This window comes from Phyllobates terribilis, unplaced genomic scaffold, assembly GCF_046119375.1.
Source record: "Phyllobates terribilis strain yellow unplaced genomic scaffold, ASM4611937v1 Scaffold_5__5_contigs__length_657084704, whole genome shotgun sequence".
NCBI lineage: Eukaryota > Metazoa > Chordata > Amphibia > Anura > Dendrobatidae > Phyllobates > Phyllobates terribilis.
In genome coordinates, this window is record NW_027362765.1 from 71,661,605 (window position 1) to 71,682,427 (window position 20,823).

At 49.6% G+C, this 20,823-nt stretch overlaps 1 protein-coding gene across 1 annotated transcript in view; it reads left to right on the forward strand.

The window, feature by feature from the left end:
• The window catches only part of LOC141271464 (uncharacterized), a 163,857-nt gene that overhangs the window by 21,103 nt on the left and 121,931 nt on the right, over positions 1–20,823 (forward strand). Inside the window, exons 8-12 of the mRNA XM_073681535.1 lie at positions 10,420–10,436; positions 19,411–19,554; positions 19,684–19,863; positions 19,938–20,061; positions 20,145–20,242. Of these exons, the coding sequence (XP_073537636.1) occupies positions 10,420–10,436; positions 19,411–19,554; positions 19,684–19,863; positions 19,938–20,061; positions 20,145–20,242 (563 nt within the window). The remainder of the gene's footprint in view (positions 1–10,419; positions 10,437–19,410; positions 19,555–19,683; positions 19,864–19,937; positions 20,062–20,144; positions 20,243–20,823) is intronic.

Sequence of the window (20,823 nt, forward strand, 5' to 3'; positions counted from 1 at the left end):
CCTTAACTATTGGCCCAATAGACCAGGTCCTTCTGCCAACTTGGATTTAGCCTGCTTTATATAAGAAAGCTAGATCCCAGTTGGCTAAAGGACCAGGTCCCTTTGAGGGTTTTAATACTAGACCTAGCAGGCTAATGGACCAGGCAGGGCCGGCTCCAGGTTTTTCTGGGCCCCGGGCGAAAGAGTCTCAGTGGGCCCCTTTAACACATACCACGATTCATGATGCAGAGATACGGCGGAAAAATATATATATATATATATATATATATATATATATATATATATATATATATATATATATATATATATAGTACAATGCAAAGATTTCACTTCTTACATTACATGAGTGATATCTATTGTAAATTCCACAATAGCTCAGAAACCGGTGAATCGCTCCACACAGAATACTGGTCCCCATATAAGGCTCCATACGGAATACTGGCCCCCATATAACGCTTCATACGGAATACTGGCCCCCATATAAGGCCCCATATGGAATACTGGCCCCCATATAAGGCCCCATAAGGAATACTGGCCCCCATATAAGGCCCCATATGGAATACTGGCCCCCATATAAGGCTCCATGCGGAATACTGACCCCCATATAAGGCTCCATGCGGAATACTGGCCCCTATATAAAGCTCCATACAGAATACTGGCTCCCATATAAGGCTCCATATGGAATACTGGCCCCCATATAAGGCTCCATACGGAATACTGGCCCCCATATAAGGCTCCATACGGAATACTGGCCCCCATATAAGGCTCCATACGGAATACTGGCCCCCATATAAGGCCCCATACGGAATACTGGCCCCCATATAAGGCCCCATACGGAATACTGGCCCCCATATAAGGCCCCATACGGAATACTGGCCCCCATATAAGGCCCCATACGGAATACTGGCCCCGATATAAGGCCCCATACGGAATACTGGCCCCCATATAAGGCTCCATACGGAATACTGGCCCCCATATAAGGCTCCATACGGAATACTGGCCCCCATATAAGGCTCCATACAGGATACTGGTCCCCTTATAAAGCTCCATACAGGATACTGGCCCCCATATAACACTCCATACAGAATACTGGTCCCCTTATAAAACTCCATACAGGATACTGGCCCCCATATAACGCTCCATACAGGATACCGGTCCCCTTATAACGCTCCATACAGGATACCGGTCCCCTTATAACGCTCCATACAGGATACTGGCCCCCATATAATGCTGCATGCAGGCTGTTACCCCCCACATAATGCCCCATACAGGCTGTCCCCCCCTTATAATGCTCCATGCAGGCTGTTACCCCCCACATAATGCCCCATACAGGCTGCCCCCCCCTTATAATGCTCCATGCAGGCTGTTCCCCCCCACATAATGCACTATGCAGGCTGCCCCCCCTTTATAATGCACTATGCAGGCTGCCCCCCCCCCTTTATAATGCCCCATGCAGGCTGTCCCCCCCTCTCTTTATAATGCTCCATGGAGGATGCCACCCCCCCTTCTCTTTATACTGCCCCATGCCTCCATACATTAAAAAAAAAAAATCAAATACTCACCTCCTTTCTCCTCACCTGCTACCTGCTGCCTGCTGCCCGCTGCTCGGGTCCGAACTCCAGCGTTGTCGGCGTCTTCCCGCTCAGCGCTCCCTGTGACGGCTCAGGGGAGGGCTCGGTGTAAAGACGTCACCGCGCCCTCTGACCTGAGACGTCACAGGGAGCGCAGAGCAGGAAGACAGCTGATCTGCGGAGGCACGGGGAGAGGTAAGTATCCGGCTGCCGGGGCCCTGAGCAAGCGACGGAGAAAGGCGGGCACTGACACCGCTCTCCTCCGCCCATAGCCCAGCGGGGTGCGCGACCGCCAGTGGGCCCCTCTGCCTGCTCAGGGCCCCGGCATTTGCCCGGGTGCGCCGGGTGCTGACGCCGGCCCTGGGACCAGGTCCTAATGCCAACTTGGATTTTGCGTGTTCTCTATGTGAAAGCTAAATCCTAGTTGTCTAAAGGACTAGGTCCCTGAGAGTGTTTTAATACTAGACATAGCAGGCTAAAGGACCAGATCCTTCCTCCCTCTAGGATTTAGCCTGCTTAATATAAGAAAGCTAAATCCAAGTGGGCTAAAGGACCAGGTCCTTTGAGTGTTTTAATACTAGACCTAGCAGGCTAATGGACCAGGTCCTTCTGCCAACTTGGATTTTGCGTGTTCTCTATGAGAAAGCTAAATCCTAGTTGTCTAAAGGACCCGGTCCCTGTGAGGGTTTTAATACTAGACCTAGCAGACTAAAGGACCCGGTCCCTGTGAGGGTTTTAATACTAGACCTAGCAGGCTAATGGACCAGGTCCCTGTGAGGGTTTTAATACTAGACCTAGCAGGCTAATGGACCAGATCCTTCCTCCCTCTAGGATTTAGCCTGCTTTATATAAGAAAACTAAATCCCAGCGGTTAATTTCATGGTGTTTATATTTGAAGTAAATTGATTTTTTAAGTGAGTAAACATCCAAAGTTGTACATTAATTTTTCATATCGTTTTATATTTTTTATGTATTTCTATGCAGCCAAAAAAATCAGCAAAATGTTGTTTTTTTGTGATGAACAAAACTAGCAATTTTATTATACAAATAATTACACGCGGTGCTGATTGTTCAGTTTGTCCCAAATTCAACTTTTAATGAATGTAGACCAGTGCTGGCCGGCAGCACCACACAACAGTGTGAGGAGCTTTACGGGGAAAAGCGTAACGGAGAGAAGCCGATAGTCATCAGAATTTACAACAGAATAACAATGTGAATTACTCCAGAAATGTACAGGGTTCCTGGAGTATTAGGATGTCCTCAGTGCAACAACTCTATTCTAGCTGCCTCACTACAGAAAACCAAGTAAATGAGCCGAAGCATAAAATAATATACGTGGAAAGTGTAAGAACATGTTCACACCATGGCCATTCCAGAGAGAAAACACAAGATAAAAATATTGAGTATATACCGTATTTAGTGACAAAAATGTATAATTGGTGGAGAAAGGTTGGACTTGATGGACTTAGGTCTTTTTTCATCCTATGTAACTATGTAAATAAATAGTGTGCTATTACTAATAATTTACTTACTTACTATCGGCTCAACTTGTTTTTTTTTCTTGTGATTTGTCTCACTACAGAGATGACTAGATTGGAGTTTCTGCACTGAGGCTCATGATTTCTGGGCACACAGAATAAGGACATCCTCCATACATCAACTCCATTGTATCTGTCTCACTACAGAGATGACTAGATTGGAGTTTCTGCACTGAGGCTCATGATTTCTGGGCACACAGAATAAGGATATCCTCCGTACAGCAACTCCATTGTATCTGTCTCACTACAGAGATGACTAGATTGGAGTTTCTGCACTGAGGCTCATGATTTCTGGGCACACAGTATAAGGACATCTTCCGTACAGCAACTCCATTGTATCTGTCTCACTACAGAGATGACTAGATCGGAGTTTCTGTACTGAGGCTCATGATTTCTGGGCACACAGTATAAGGACATCTTCCGTACAGCAACTCCATTGTATCTGTCTCACTACAGAGATGACTAGATCGGAGTTACTGCACTGAGGTTCATGATTTCTGCTCCGCCAGTATTGTCTATCATGGCTCAATCATACATCCATACACATCTCAGAATGCAATGCACGTACTGGCCGTGGGTCTCGTGACAGAAGCATGAGGCTTCATATATTTCTATGAGGCTATCACGCTCTAGTTAGCAGAGCCTTGTCAAGTCCATTCATTGCGTTCTGAGATCAGACCGAGGTGCTTGGACGTCTGAATGAGTCTTTATACAGATTACACTAAAGCTTCCATACACACAAAGCTAAAGTTGGCAGGATCAGCTAACAATCTGACGTGTATTGGGGCTTCCCACCTCTCCATTGATAATTGATGTCAGGGGAGAGAAAGATCTGGCGTGTTGGAATTCCAGTAATTGATCCTCTTGTTCTCTCTGAAGATAAGCTGCCACCAGTGGAGCTCAACACCTGCTCTCTAATAGAGAGCACAAGAACGTTTGGATAACCATGCCTGTATGATAGTTATGAGAGAGCTGTCAACCATAGGATTGTAGGGAATGGATGTTTATGGGCCTTAAAGAGTTTGTGTAGTGAAAACAAGTTATCACCGATCCAAGAGACAAGTGATAATTTGTTGATCAGTGAGTATCCGACTCACACTGCTTGGAAAAATGGTGAATTTTTATCCCGGTTACAGAAGTAGGCCTCTTTCACACGTCCGGATTAGTGATGATGGAGCACTAAAATGCTCGGGTGCTCGTTGCATCTCTGACTCCCACATCACTGCTATGAACAATGTTGTCAGAGTATTACGCCACTTTTACGGACTCTCAATAAAACATACCAAAAACTAAACCAAAATGGATTTTCTTGGGAAAAATGTTAAGGAACATCCTTTCCAGGGTAATGACTTGTATATAAGGTAAAATAAATAACCAAAAACAAAAATGCTCCTCAACACCTTGGGTTATGTTCACAAGCAGCGTTTTTTATGTGTTTTTGCACTTTTGCATTGCTTTCTGCTGTGAAAAATACATTTATTGGTAAATGTCATTTTAATATTTTACTACCTTATCTGGCCATGTGGTGTGTGAGACATGATCAGACACATCCTGTTTCATTTATGAAGGAGGGACTCTGAAATGCACAAAGCCTATTTTTATAGGTCCATCAGGCGGCCCTTACTATTGTTAGAGGGCCATCAACTGGCTATGCTTTGTTGTTCCCATTATGAAGGAGTGGGTCTCCTATACTGTTATAGCGTATGCAGTGACTTCAAAGGCTGCCAAAAATTAAGACACACTCCAATACCCATTTGAAAAGACATAGAGGAGGGCCTCAGTAACAAAATGTTCCCACTATAAAGAAGTGGTTCTGCTATACAGTTATTGCGTATGCAGTGACTGCAATGGCTGCCTAAATTTTGGACGCATCCCAATACCCCTTTGAAGACACATAGAGGAGGGCCTCCGTAACAAAATATTCCCATTATAAAGAAGCGGTTCTGCTACACAGTTATTGTGTTTGCAGCGACTGCAACGGCTGCCTAAATTTTGGACACATCCCAATACCCATTTGAAGATACATAGCGGAGGGCCTCAGTAACAAAATGTTCCCAATATAAAGGAGCGGTTCTGCTATACAGTTTTGCATATGCAGTGACTGCAACGGCTGCCTAAATTTAGGAAAAACCCCAATACCAATTTAAAGACACATAGAGGAGGGCCTCAGTAACAAAATGTTCCCAATATAAAGGAGGGGTTCTGCTGTACAGTTTTGCGTATGCAGTGACTACAATGGCTGCCTAAATTTAGGAGAAACCCCAATACCAATTTAAAGACACATAGAGGAGGACCTGAGTAACAAAATGTTCCGATTATAAAGGAGCGGGTCTCCTGTACTGTTATTGCATATGCAGTGAATGCAAGTTCTGCCAAAAATTTGGACGCATCCCAATTCCCCTTTGAAGAGATGTAGAAGGGGTCCTCATTAAAAAATTGTTACCATTGATAAGGGGTGGCTCTCCTATACTGGTAATGCCCATGCACTTATAATGCCCATGCACTAAGTGCATGGACTGAAAAACATTTATGTAGCATCGGCGTCTCTGCCCCCTGCCAGGCAGAGACGCCGTCCCTCTCACCGCCCCGCTCCCCGCCCGGCGTTCTCCAGCGCTCCTCTTCCTGCTGCTGCCGGCACACGCAGCTTCACGGGCACTGTGCTTAGGGCGCGTGCGTCCCTCCTCTTAAAGGGGCCGCGCGTGCCGCCCTAAGGAGTCCCCGGCCAATTGCCGGAGGTAATCCCATATATAAGGCACCTCCTCCAAAATGGAGGTGCCCGAGCAATAGTTGATGCACAGTGTACTTACCTCTGCTTCAGCCCTCAGGTCCCGCTGCTAGCCTGACTACTAGTCCTGCCCGCCAGCCTGACTATCAGTCCAGTCTGCCAGCCTGACTACTCTCTAGCCCGCCAGTCTGTCTTCCGTTCAGTCCGCCAGTCTGTCTATGGACTTTGCCCGCCTGCTTACCTGGAAGCACCTGCCTGCTACCTGCCGTGCCTACCTGGAGGCTCCTGCTGTCACTTGCTGTGACCACCTGTCAGCCTACCTGGAGGCTCCTGCCCGTCACTTGCTGTGACCACCTGACAGCCTACCTAGAGGCTCCTGCCTGTCACTTGCCGTGACCACCTGTCAGCCTACCTGGAGGCTCCTGCCTGTCACTTGCCGTGACCACCTGTAAGCCTACCTGGAGGCTCCTGCCCGTCACTTGCCATGACCACCTGTCAGCCTACCTGGAGGCTCCTGCCCGTCACTTGCCGTGACCACCTGACAGCCTACCTAGAGGCTCCTGCCTGTCACCTGCCGTGACCACCTGACAGCCTACCTAGAGGCTCCCGCCTGTCGCCTGCCGTGTCTGCCAGTCCATCCACCCGGATAACTCGTCAGCCTGCCAGCTGTGCCCATCTGCAATACCGGTCAGTCCCTGCCATCTGTACCGTGGGAGTCTCCTGCTCCCTTACAAGGTTGTCCCCAGAGTAGCACCTGGTCCCTCTGCTCGGAGCCTCTCTGGTCACGGAGTCGATTGAGCCGCCGAACGACCTAGGTCGCTCCGAGTTGATACCTAGTTACGCCCCTCTGGGTCCCTCCTTGCACCGCAGCACAGAGGTTCCACCATCCGGATCCGTAACAATTTACCTCTGGGGGGTATACATGAACATACTGTATATCATACAGAATGTTAGAGGTAGGCCTCTAAAAAAAATTACCTACGAGCATGATAAACACGTTTAAAAAAATGATGTGGGTGTTGCATCATGGTCACCCTGGTTATAAGAGATTCTCCTTCTGTTGAGGAGAAGGGCAACAGAAAATAGACAAAATCAGGAAGCGTATACCCATGTCTGGGTGTGAAGAGGTGCTTGGGAATAGACCTCCCAAAAAAAGACACTGGATTTGAGTTTATGTTCCGCTGCTATCATTCGGTGGTGTTGAGAAGTCTGGCCCAATCCAACACTTGTTCATTTTTATAAGAGTCAGCCTGTCAGCATTTTCAGTTGACAGGCAGATGCGCCTATCAATTATAATGCCCCCAGCGCCACTAAAAAAGACTCTGAAAAAACGCTAGCGGCAGGGCAGGCCAGGACCTCCAAGGCGTAGAGAGCCAGTTCATGCCACGTGTCCAGCTAGGACACAGAGGAATCACAGAGGACGTTAGTACGGTCGGCAAGGTACTCCTTCAGCATCTTCGAAAAATTATCCCTCCTTGTGAGACTACGCGCATCAGGGCCTCTGTGATGGGAGGGTCTGAGAAAACTCTCCCAGCCCTTTGACAGTGTTCCCCTGCCTCTGCTGGATCGTATTTGTGTCTCTCTCGCCTGTACTCCTTGGTTGTCCAACGAATTGACCTCTGCCGTCAGCGTTTTCAGATGGGAATTTTTTTTAATAATTCTGCAACAAGGGCCTTCTGGTACTGCACCATTTTAGTAGACCTGTCCGCCACGGAAATGAGAGACAGAAAGTTCTCCTTGTATCATGGGTCTAGAAGTGTCAGCAACCAGCAATGACTGTCACCCAAAATTTGGAGAACGCGAGGGTCACAGGAAAGGCAGTATAACATAAACTCAGCCATGTGTGCCAGACTGCTAACAGGCAAGACTTCTGTGTCCTCACCAAGAGGGTGACTGACCATGCTATCATCCTCCTCCTCCTCCCACTCCTAAGGCCATCCATGCTGAACAGACTGTATGACACTTGTGTGGGTAGTACCATCTATAGCGCAGGAAACTAGCTCCTGTTCTTCCTCCTCATCATTGTCACCCAATCCACGTTGGGATGAGATGAGGCTAGGCTGTGTGAAATCACCCTGTATGGTTCCTTGCTCCATCTCATCGTGCTCCGCCTGCAATGCCTCCTCTTTAATTATGAGATGCGATCATTTCAGAAGACAGAGAAGCGGGATGGTGATGCTAATTATGGCATCATCGGCGCTCACCATCTTGGTGGAGTCCTCAAAGTTTTGGAGGACGGCACAGATGTCTGACATCCATGCCCACTCCTGAGCTCTTATGTGCAGAGGCTGACCTGAATACCGACAGGCATTTTGAAGCTGGTACTCAACAACTGCCCTATGCTCCTCACAAATCCTTCTCAACATATGCAATGTTGAGTTTCAACGTGTGGGAACATCGCACACCAGTCAGTGAGCTGGAAGCTACAAACGCTGCTGAACCACAGCAAGGGCAGCGGAAGCTGTAGCTGACTTTCTAAAACGGGCACTCGGCATGGTGGGAGGAAGGAGGATCAGTGTGAGGACTATGCGATCCAGACTCACGACTACTGAGACTTGACCGTGTGGAAGAAAGGGTGGTGGTGGTGGCAAAGTGACTGGAAGCATTATCTGCTATCCAACCAACAACCTTTTGACACTGCTCTGGGTTCAATAGTGGTGCGTTGCGGTCTTCTAGTAATTTTGACAGGAAGGTAGGATGACAAGATGTGGATGCTTGTTGTGACACAATTTCAGCTTGCCCATGGCCTCAACCTCTGCATGCACCATCACAATCACATCCACTTCCCCATCCCATGCCACGTGCCTTGCCCATTTTAAATGAAGGATATTTTGCAGGGTCCCTATAAATTGCTGGATTTGTACCGCAGTAGTATGTGACACGTCTGACGGACACCCACGGTTTTAAATACTGCCCTTGTAGTTTACTATTATTGGCAGCGACCATATGTAAATAGCTTCACCAACACACTTTTGCAAAACTTTAAATGGAGTAGAATATTTTACACGTTTCCTACAAATGGATTTGTACAGCAGTAATATGGGATCGCATCTGATGATGGAAAAGATCTGGCTGTATTCTGCAAGGCTAACAAGTAGTGATGAGCGAGCATGTTCTGTTAACCCTTTCGGCGAGCATGCTAGGGTGCTCACCGAGTATCTTCAGCATGGTCGGGTGTTATGTTTGAATCACTCCGTGTGCATGATTTGCAACTGTTTGACAGCTTTAATACATGTGAGGAATGCCTAAGAAACAGGCATTCCTCACAGGTATTAAAGCAGTCAGTCGCAAATTATGCACACGGAGTGACTCAAACGTAACAACCGAGCACGCCGAAGATACTCGGAAAACACCCGAGCATGCTCGTAAATCTCGAGTAACAAGCATGCTCGCTTATCACTACTAACAAGCAAATGAAGGAGTAAAATGTTGGACTATATTGCTTTTTAAGAAATTAATCAGGATTAAGAGCCATAAAAAAAGCCCTGATATCTAGTCCAATGGCTATCTGTACCAGGCAGCACCAGACAGAACGTGCAATGGACCCTATTGTGCTGTATAGTGTCCACAATCTCTGCCTGCCTAACTCCTGCTATCACCACTGAATATATGCAGCTAGATTAGTCCTCAGAAGGACTGTTAGTTCACATGGATATGTATCTTGCTGTGGGATACCTATACTAACTATTACACCGCCAATTCTGTCCCTCACACAGCAGCAGCTCTCCCTACTCTACCTGTTTCCAGGGTACAATGTGATGAGCATAGGGTCACCAGGTCTTATATATAGAACAGATGAAGCTATGTGGCCAGCCAATCACTGTAATGCCACAACCAAGATGGCTACGACATTACAGTGAGTGGCAGACAATTCCTGCATGTTCATTGGCTCTCTAAAGAGTGCTAAACATGCAGGGCCGGGACCCGAGCTCTCGCCCAAGCATCCCGGAAATACCCACCAAGCATCTTGAGCAGTGAGATGCTTAGGCGAGTACCGAGCACGCTCGCTCATCACTAGTCCAGATATAAAACCAGTACTGGAGATATCAGTATCCGTGTGTGATACGTGTGGCAACCATGTACCACATCAGTATCACATGTACCGGTGCCTGGGAATTAGCGTACAGTTGGCGCTGTTCCCAAGCGCTGGGTGCTGAACGCTGCCCTCATCATTGTCTCCTGTTTGCGCTCCGATCAGCGCTAGTAAGGGACAATAGTGAGTAGTATTCCCCTCCTGCTGTGTCCGGGTGTAAAAATAGGAATAAAATAAAAAAAATCCTTATACTCACCTGTCCGAAGAAGTCCCCCGCTGTAATCCACCTGACCGCTCACGCTGGGGAGAATGACTCGCTGCAGCAAGCGGGCCCCAGACCTACGCTGACCTCAACAAGTGGTGTCCTGTCACTCCAGAACTCAGCGGAGGTCCAAGGCTCTCCCTCGCTCCTTGTTGTTAGTGGTCAGGTGGATTACAGCGTGGGACACTTAGGACAGGTAAGTATAAGGATTTTTTTTATTTTATTCTTATTTTTACACTTGCTAGACACAGCGGGGGCTGAATACTACTCTCATCATTGTCCCTTGCTAGCGCTGATCGCAGCACAGGTAGGGGACAATGGTGGCAGTGTTCAGCACTTGGGAACAGCGCTAACTGTACCGTGGATTCCCAGGCGCCAGTACGTGTCACACTGATGACACACGGAAGTCATCCTTGTGTCATCACTATGCATGTGTGCGGGACGTTTTGCAGCCAGTGCTACGAGAAAAAACGAACATGTCAGCGAGTTTTGCCTGCTGACACACGGTCTGAGGAAACACACATGTGCACAGAACGATTCATTAAAATGGGTCTACGCGTGTCAGTGTCTCCAGTACGTGTGGAAACGGACAACACACGTACTGGAAACATGGACGTCTGAAACGCACCTTAAGAAGTATTGCTATGTGGCTGCCAGAAAAAAAACAGCATCGCTTGAGAGTCCCATAGGGTGGTAATGGAGGTCAGACTGAGCATGTGCATGGCTGCTAAATTCTACAAGAGATAAAAGTGCTGCATTGTGCCGGATAGGATGGGCAATAAGGGGGTTACTCTGTGAAAACAAGTTCTCTCTACTCATGCTTGATAGCATTTCTCATAAGATACTATTGATCAGATGAAACAGTATTATGTATACCTATCCATGTACTCTAGATTTGAGTTACTGCAAATTAGGTCCTCCTCCTTAGCTAAAAATACTCACAATTTGTAAGAGGCGCACTTTTACCGCTCTGTAAAATATGTAATGTGACCTCTGTCAGATTCTGTCCTATGGAGCAGCGGCAGCACCAGCAGTCAAACCCTCAGTGAAAAGCAACGTTACGAAAATGCCTCTTTATAAACAAAAAAAAAATCTGTCAAAAAATGTTTTGCCCCATATATGACCTGGACGGCTAATCAGACTGTATGGGCCACATGGAAAGCCAAGTTACATAAGCGAGTGGTTTTTTTTTTTTTAACCCCTTCATGACCAGGCTATTTTCAGTTTTCACTTTTTGCTCCCCTTCTTCCCAGAGCCATAACTTTTTTTTTGTTCTCAATCAATATGGCCATGTAAGGGCTTACTTTTTTGCGGGACGAGTTGTACTTTTTAACGACACTATTGGTTTTACCATATAGTGTAATGGAAAACAGGAATTTCAAGTGCGGTGAAATTGCAAAAAAAAGTGAAATTCCACAGTGGTTTGTTACCATGTTCACTGAATGCTAAAACTGACCTGCCATTATTATTCTCCAAGTCATTACGAGTTTGCAGATACCAAACATGTATAGGTTCTTTTTTAAGTGGTGAAAAAAAATCCAAAGTTTGTTAGGAAAAAAAATTGCCCCATTTTCAGAGACCTGTTGCATCTCCATTTTTTGAAACCTGGATGAGGGCTTATTTTTTGCACGCCGAGCTGACTTTTTTTTATTGATACCATTTTGGGGTACATCCGATGTTTTAATTGCTCGTTATTGCAATATTGCGGCAACCAAAAAAAACGTAACTGGCGTTTTGAATTATTTTCTTGTTACGCCATTTACCAATTGTATTAATTCTTTTTATATATTGATAGATCGGGCGATTCTGAAAGCGGCGATACCAAATGTGTATATTTCATTTTTTTTATGGTTTTATTTTGAATGGGGCAAAAGGAGGGTGATTTAAACTTTTATATTTTTCAAAACTTTTTTTTTTTTTTTACTTTCTGCATACTTCGATAGTCTCTATGGGAGACTAGAAGCTGCAATTATCTGATCGCCTCTACTACACACAGGTGATGATCAGATCACCTGTGTTTAGCAGAAATGCTCACCTGCTATGAGCGCCGACCCCTGGGTGGGTGCTCATAGCAATTGAGACATGACAACCACAGGGGTCTCCTGCATCGGCGACCTGCAGTCATGTGACACGGGTGCCCATAGGCGGCATTAGTGACACGCTTCCTGTAAACGCGAGTTAAACATGTTAAGAGTTGAGGGTAGATTGCGATTCCACCCGCAGCTGTTAGGGGCACATGACAGATCAGCTTTTACGTGCCCAGAAAGGTGCGCCCGGCCCATGTCGGCAGGGCTGTGGAGTCGGTATAAAATGGACCGACTCCAACTCCCAAATATATATAATAATTTGGGTACAGTAGTTCACTGCAGTTTGTGGGGAACATTTTTTTCATAAGAATTTGGGAAAGTTATGAAGTGTCCTATAAATGTCTGTCCTATTCCTGATCTAAGGGTCTAGACTTTTAGCTAAGATTAATCTGTGCTACAGTAAACTTATCACTTAAACATCAGCCATGTATGAGGGAGTCGGAGTCGTGGAAATTGAGGAGTCGGAGGTTTGGCTTACAGACGCCACGGCCCTGCATGTCGGAAAGGGGTTAAAGGTTGCTGATAAAGACAAAATAAATTGTCGGTGAGATCTGAAGGATTTAGTGCGGGTCTACATGTGAGAAATTTGCTGCAGATTGTTTCCCCGACAAATCGCAACGTGTGAACACGCCCAGATCCACCTGCAGTTTCTCTTCACTAATATCACACCAAGATTCATAATTATAGAAAAGAAAATTCAGCCCATAGTTCTCAAAAAGTTTTTATTAAAACACAGAATTATTTATATAACAAAAAGGAAACAGATATAAATATATTTATGCATTCAAATGTAGAACAATCAACTTTACAGATCAATAAGTAGAATTAAGCCTCGCTGGACATTAGGGCCAATGAAAACAAAAACCTTTTGCACCCAAGTCCCCAGCAATTTAATTGTAAAAATTGTTGAAAAATGTGATTTCTGTATTTACCATAAAATTCCTTTCTAGTTGAAAACATTAGCGGACACAAGAGTTTGAGTATATGCCCGACCACTAGAGGGCATTCCATCTTGTAACCCCGAGATATACCAGGGTCAGGGAGGTGGTGTCCATATGAGTCATCCAGATCTCCCTGAAGGAGAGATGTCCCCCCAAGCTGAAATGACCACAGGATGCGGCCTGTGGGGCTCCCTGCAAGATGAAGTGGTGCATGGAAAAAATGGGCTCAGGAGGGCGCATATTGCTAACCAGAAAAGATTCAGGAGTTGTGAAACAACGCAGTGTCCCCTAAATGGTTGGCAATAGGAGGGCGACAGACGCGGCGGGGGCGAAGGGGGAGGGCGACAGACGCGGAGGGGGCGAAGGGGGAGGGCGACAGACGCGGAGGGGGCGAAGGGGGAGGGCGACAGACGCGGAGGGGGCGAAGGGGGAGGGCGACAGACGCGGAGGGGGCGAAAGGGGAGGGCGACAGACGCGGAGGGGGCGAAAGGGGGGGGCGACAGACGCGGAGGGGGCGAAAGGGGGGGGGCGACAGACGCGGAGGGGGCGAAAGGGGGGGGCGACAGACGCGGAGGGGGCGAAAGGGGGGGGCGACAGACGCGGAGGGGGCGAAAGGGGGGGGCGACAGACGCGGGGTGGGGGCTGAAAGGCGAGGGCGACAGACACGGGGTGGGGGTTGAAAGGCGAGGGCGACAGACACGGGGGGGGGGGAGGGCGACAGACACGGGAGGGGGGGGAGGGCGACAGACACGGGGGGGGGGGAGGGCGACAGACACGGGAGGGGGGGGAGGGCGACAGACACGGGAGGGGGGGGAGGGCGACAGACACGGGAGGGGGGGAGGGCGACAGACACGGGAGGGGGGGAGGGCGACAGACACGGGAGGGGGGGAGGGCGACAGACACGGGAGGGGGGGAGGGCGACAGACACGGGAGGGGGGGAGGGCGACAGACACGGGAGGGGGGGAGGGCGACAGACACGGGAGGGGGGGAGGGCGACAGACACGGGAGGGGGGGAGGGCGACAGACACGGGAGGGGGGGAGGGCGACAGACACGGGAGGGGGGGAGGGCGACAGACACGGGAGGGGGGGAGGGCGACAGACACGGGAGGGGGGGAGGGCGACAGACACGGGAGGGGGGGAGGGCGACAGACACGGGAGGGGGGGAGGGCGACAGACACGGGAGGGGGGGAGGGCGACAGACACGGGAGGGGGGGAGGGCGACAGACACGGGAGGGGGGGAGGGCGACAGACACGGGAGGGGGGGAGGGCGACAGACACGGGAGGGGGGGAGGGCGACAGACACGGGAGGGGGGGAGGGCGACAGACACGGGAGGGGGGGAGGGCGACAGACACGGGAGGGGGGGAGGGCGACAGACACGGGAGGGGGGGAGGGCGACAGACACGGGAGGGGGGGAGGGCGACAGACACGGGAGGGGGGGAGGGCGACAGACACGGGAGGGGGGGAGGGCGACAGACACGGGAGGGGGGGAGGGCGACAGACACGGGAGGGGGGGAGGGCGACAGACACGGGAGGGGGGGAGGGCGACAGACACGGGAGGGGGGGAGGGCGACAGACACGGGAGGGGGGGAGGGCGACAGACACGGGAGGGGGGGAGGGCGACAGACACGGGAGGGGGGGAGGGCGACAGACACGGGAGGGGGGGAGGGCGACAGACACGGGAGGGGGGGAGGGCGACAGACACGGGAGGGGGGGAGGGCGACAGACACGGGAGGGGGGGAGGGCGACAGACACGGGAGGGGGGGAGGGCGACAGACACGGGAGGGGGGGAGGGCGACAGACACGGGAGGGGGGGAGGGCGACAGACACGGGAGGGGGGGAGGGCGACAGACACGGGAGGGGGGGAGGGCGACAGACACGGGAGGGGGGGAGGGCGACAGACACGGGAGGGGGGGAGGGCGACAGACACGGGAGGGGGGGAGGGCGACAGACACGGGAGGGGGGGGAGGGCGACAGACACGGGAGGGGGGGGGGAGAAAGGGGAGGGCGACAGACACGGGAGGGGGGGAGAAAGGGGAGGGCGACAGACACGGGAGGGGGGGGGGGAGAAAGGGGAGGGCGACAGACACGGGAGGGGGGGGAGAAAGGGGAGGGCGACAGACACGGGAGGGGGGGGGAGAAAGGGGAGGGCGACAGACACGGGAGGGGGGGGGAGAAAGGGGAGGGCGACAGACACGGGAGGGGGGGGGAGAAAGGGGAGGGCGACAGACACGGGAGGGGGGGGGGGAGAAAGGGGAGGGCGACAGACACGGGAGGGGGGGGGGGGGAGAAAGGGGAGGGCGACAGACACGGGAGGGGGGGGGGGGAGAAAGGGGAGGGCGACAGACACGGGAGGGGGGGGGGGAGAAAGGGGAGGGCGACAGACACGGGAGGGGGGGGGGGGAGAAAGGGGAGGGCGACAGACACGGGAGGGGGGGGGGGAGAAAGGGGAGGGCGACAGACACGGGAGGGGGGGGGGAGAAAGGGGAGGGCGACAGACACGGGAGGGGGGGGGGGAGAAAGGGGAGGGCGACAGACCCCCTGCACGCAGCCCCATGCAAATAGCTGGACCCCCTCCTTCCCCATGCAGACCCCTATCACCACGCAGACCCCCATGCAAGTAACAGTACTCCTCCTTCCCCATGCAGCTCCCCAGCACACCCCTTTCTTCCTCATGCACACCCCCTGCCTCATACAAGTCACAGCATCCAATCCTTCCCCACACAGACCCCCAACCCCATGCAAGTAACAGCGCCCCCTCCTTCCCAGTGCAGACCCCCAGCACGCAGCCCCATGCACCTTCCCCACGCAGACCCCCAGCCTCATGCAAGTAACAGTGCCCCCTCCTTCTCCATGCAGACCCCCAGCACGCAGCCCCATGCAAGTAACAGTCCCCTCTCCTTCCCGACACGTACAAAACCCCCCTGTGCAGCGCTCATGCAGGAACATCCACTTATCTGCGCCTCCAAAACCCCTCAGCTCCCCGTGTAATCAGCACAGCCTCAGCAGCAGCAGAGCGGCCTTCCTGTATCAGGTATGCAATGGAGCATGAGGCCCCGTCCCTTCCGGTGACATCATCAAATTGCATGGTCACATGGGCATGACGTCACCAGAGGTCCTTTAGCTGACTTGGATTTAGTCTCTACCAAGGTTGGAGGTATGTGGAGATTCTCCATTACTATTAACCCCCTCAGTGCTGAGCCTGTGATAAATCTCTGTATGTGACTATAGTGTGATTGTGTGTTATACCGGGGGCAGGACGGGGCCATGACTGGATGTAGTGATCATGTGAAGCCGGTAACAGCTCCGGAGATTTCTTACATGGGATCAGGGCCGGCTCCAGGTTTTTCTGGGCCCCGGGCGAAAGAGTCTCAGTGGGCCCCTTTAGCACATACCACGATTCATGATGCACAGATACCGCAGAGAATTATATATATAGTACAATGCAAAGTTTCACTTTTTACATTACATGAGTGATATCTATTGTAAATTCCGCAATTGCTCAGAAACCGGCGAATCGCTCCATACAGTGGTGGCCAAAAGTATTGGCACCCCTGCAATTCTGTCAGATAATACTCAGTTTCTTCCTGAAAAGGATTGCAATCACAAATTCTTTGGTATTATTATCTGCATTTAATTTGTCTTCAATGAAAAAACACAAAAAGAATTGTCCTAAAGCCAAATTGGATATAATTCCACACCAAACCTAAAAAAGGGGGTAGACAAAAGTATTGGCACCCTTTGAAAAATCATGTGATGCTTCTGTAATTCGTGTAATTAACAGCACCTGTAACTTACCTGTGGCACCTAACAGGTGTTGGCAATAACTAAATCACACTTGCAGCCAGTTAACATGGATTAAAGTTGACTCAACCTCTGTCCTGTGTCCTTGTGTGTACCACATTGAGCATGGAGGAAAGAAAAAAGACCAAAGAACTGTCTGAGGACTTGAGAAACCAAATTGTGAGGAAGCATGAGCAATCTCAAGGCTACAAGTCCATCTCTAAAGACCTGAATGTTCCTGTGTCTTCCGTGCGCAGTGTCATCAAGAAGTTTAAAGCCCATGGCACTGTGGCTAACCTCCCTAGATGTGGACGGAAAAGAAAAATTGACGAGAGATTTCAACGCAAGATTGTGCGGATGGTGGATAAAGAACCTCGACTAACCTCCAAACAAGTTCAAGCTGCCCTGCAGTCCAAGGGTACAACAGTGTCAACCCGTACTATCCGTCGGCGTCTGAATGAAAAGGGACTGTATGGTAGGATACCCAGGAAGACCCCACTTCTTACCCCGAAACATAAAAAGCCAGGCTGGAGTTTGCCAAAACTTACCTGAGAAAGCCTAAAACGTTTTGGAAGAATGTTCTCTGGTCAGATGAGACAAAAGTAGAGCTTTTTGGGGAAAAAGCATCAACATAGAGTGTACAGGAAAAAAAAGAGGCATTCAAAGAAAAGAACACGGTCCTTACAGTCAAACATGGCGGCGCTTCCCTGATGTTTTGGGGTTGCTTTGCTGCCTCTGGCACTGGACTGCTTGACCGTGTGCATGGCATTATGAAGTCTGAAGACTACCAACAAATTTTTCAGCATAATGTAGGGCCCAGTGTGAGAAAGCTGGGTCTTCCAGCAGGACAATGACCCAAAACACACTTCCAAAAGCACTATAAAATGGTTTGAGAGAAAGCACTGGAGACTTCTAAGGTGGCTAGCAATGAGTCCAGACCTGAATCCCATAGAACACCTGTGGAGAGATCTCAAAATGGCAGTTTGGAGAAGGCACCCTTCAAATATCAGGGACCTGGAGCAGTTTGCCAAAGAAGAATGGTCTACAATTCCAGCAGAGCATTGTAAGAAACTCATTGATGGTTACGGGAAGCGGTTGTTCGCAGTTATTTTGGCTAAAGGTTGTGCAACCAAGTATTAGGCTGAGGGTGCCAATACTTTTGTCTGGCCCATTTTTGGAGTTTTGTGGGAAATGATCAATGATTTGATTTTTGCTTCATTCTCTTTTGTGTTTTTTCCTTGCAAGCAAATTAAATGAAGATAATAAGACCAAAGAATTTGTGATTGCAATCATTTTCAGGAAGAAACTGAGTATTATCTGACAGAATTGCAGGGGTGCCAATACTTTTGGCCACCACTGTATAACGCCCCGTACAGGATACTGGCCCCCATATAACGCTCCATACCGGATACTGGCCCCCATATTACGCTCCATACAGAATACTGGCCTCCATATAACGCTCCATACAGGATACTGGCCCCCATAAAAAGCTCCATACAGGGTACTGGCCCCCATAAAAAGCTCCATACAGGGTACTGGCCCCCATATAACGCTCCATACAGAATACTGGCCTCCATATAACGCTCCATACAGAATACTGGCCTCCATATAACGCTCCATACAGGATACTCGCCCCCATATAACGCTCCATACAGGATACTGGCCCCCATAAAAAGCTCCATACATGATACTGGCCCCCATATAACGCTCCATACAGAATACTGGCCTCCATATAATGCTCCATACAGGATACTGGCCTCCATATAACGCTCCATACAGGATACTCGCCCCCATATAACGCTGCATACAGGATACTCGCCCCCATATAACGCTCCATACAGGATACTGGCCCCCATATAACGCTCCATACAGAATACTGGCCCCCATATAACGCTCCATACAAGATACTGGCCTCCATATAACGCTCCATACAGGATACTGGCCCCCATACAACGCTCCATACAGGATACTGGCCCCCATACAACGCTCCATACAGGATACTGGCCCCCATATAACGTTCCATACAGGATACTGGCCCCCATATAACGCTCCATACAGGCTGTCACCCCCCATATAACACTCCATACCGACTGTCCCCCCCCCTATATAATGCCCCATGCCTCCATACATCAAAAAAAAAAAAATCAAATACCTCACTTCTCACCTGCTGCCGCTGCTCTGGACTCCTCAGCGTCTTCCTGGTCTGCGTTGTGACGGCTCAGGAGAGAGCGCGGTGTAAAGACGTCACAGTCAGAGGACGCGGAAGACACCTGAGCTGCTGCGGAGGCACAGGGAGGAGTAAGTATTGTGCCGGCTGCCGGGGCCCTGAGAAAGTGGGGGGAAGTGGGCGCTGGTACCTCTCTCCTCCGCTCATGGGTCCCATAGCGCGGCGGGGTGCGCCGGGTGCTGGCGCCGGGCCTGCATGTGATCTTTATGATGTTACATCGTCATCTTCTCCCCATTCAGGTCCCTACAATATCCGATCCTCTCAGTGGAGATCTTCTATATAAGAGAATATTCCTGATTGACCCTACAAGGATGGGTATGGACAGGGACAAGATGGCAGAGAGGATATTACAGCTCACCCTAGAGATCCTCTTCCGGCTTACTGGAGGGGTGAGAGATTCTGATGACATCACATTACATAATTCTTATCTATGGGAATAACAGATGGACAGAACTGGAGAGGTGAGGACTCTGGAAATGTCTGTAGTGAGATTCATTAGTGTGTCTCTCCATAACCAGGATTACACAGTAGTGAAGAAGACCTCTAGTGAGCGCTGTCAGGACCCTGTGTCTGAGGGATGGGGAAGACCCCTGAGCCCAATCACGGTGCCTCCACCTCACCCCCTGGTACATGAGGACATCAATGACCAGAAGATCCTAGAACTTACCTACAAGATGATTGAGCTGCTGACTGCAGAGGTGACACTGCTGGGACATTATACAGTAACGCTATGAAGGGATCAGGGGGATGACGGTATCATTGTATGTGTCAGGTTCCTATGAGGTGTCAGGATGTCACCGTCTATTTCTCCATGGAGGAGTGGGAGTATTTAGAAGGACACAAAGATCTGTACAAGGACGTCATGATGGAGGTTCCCCAGCCCCACACATCACCAGGTAATAGACTGGACTAAATACACGCGGCCTATAATTATCTGTATGTAATGAATGAATTCAGTCCCTGTATGTGTTTCCTCCAGTTCTATCCAGTAAGAGGACAACACCAGAGAGATGTCCCCGTCCTCTTCTTCCACAGGACTGTAAACAAGAAAATCCCAATGTGCCTCAGTATCATCAGGTAGATGGAGAGAAGGTTTCATGAGATGTTCCCTATGTTGTGTAGAAGGCTGTGAAGGTCTTGTGTTCAGTCTTGTTTTATCCACCAGTATTATACACTGAATGAAAAATTTATTAGATACACAGACTTTCCTGATTGAAGCTACTGTGTAGTTATACCAGTGACCCCGGAGTAATCCGATTTCAGTGTGAATCCGAAGTAGAATGTAAAAGTTGAGGGACCAGAAAGAATTTGAACAAGGCAAGGTCATTTGTGCTAAGTTAACCAGGACCAGTATTTCAAAATTACAAACCTAACGGGGTTTTCACATGTTAAAAGGACAATGCACTATGCCATAATGGTCGTATAGTCATGAATTGTTTCCAGCAGTAAGTTCTGAACACAGATGTATATTACATTGCAGGCCTCCTCACAGTGGAAAATTCATCACTGCTTATGTAACATTTCTACAACTCAAGCAGTGGGAGTCTGCTTTGCACACTCTTGGCATTCTCTTGATGAGCTTCAAGAGGTAGTCACCTGAAATGGTCTTCCAACAATCTTGAAGGAGTTCCCAGAGATGCTTTGCACTTGTTGGCCCT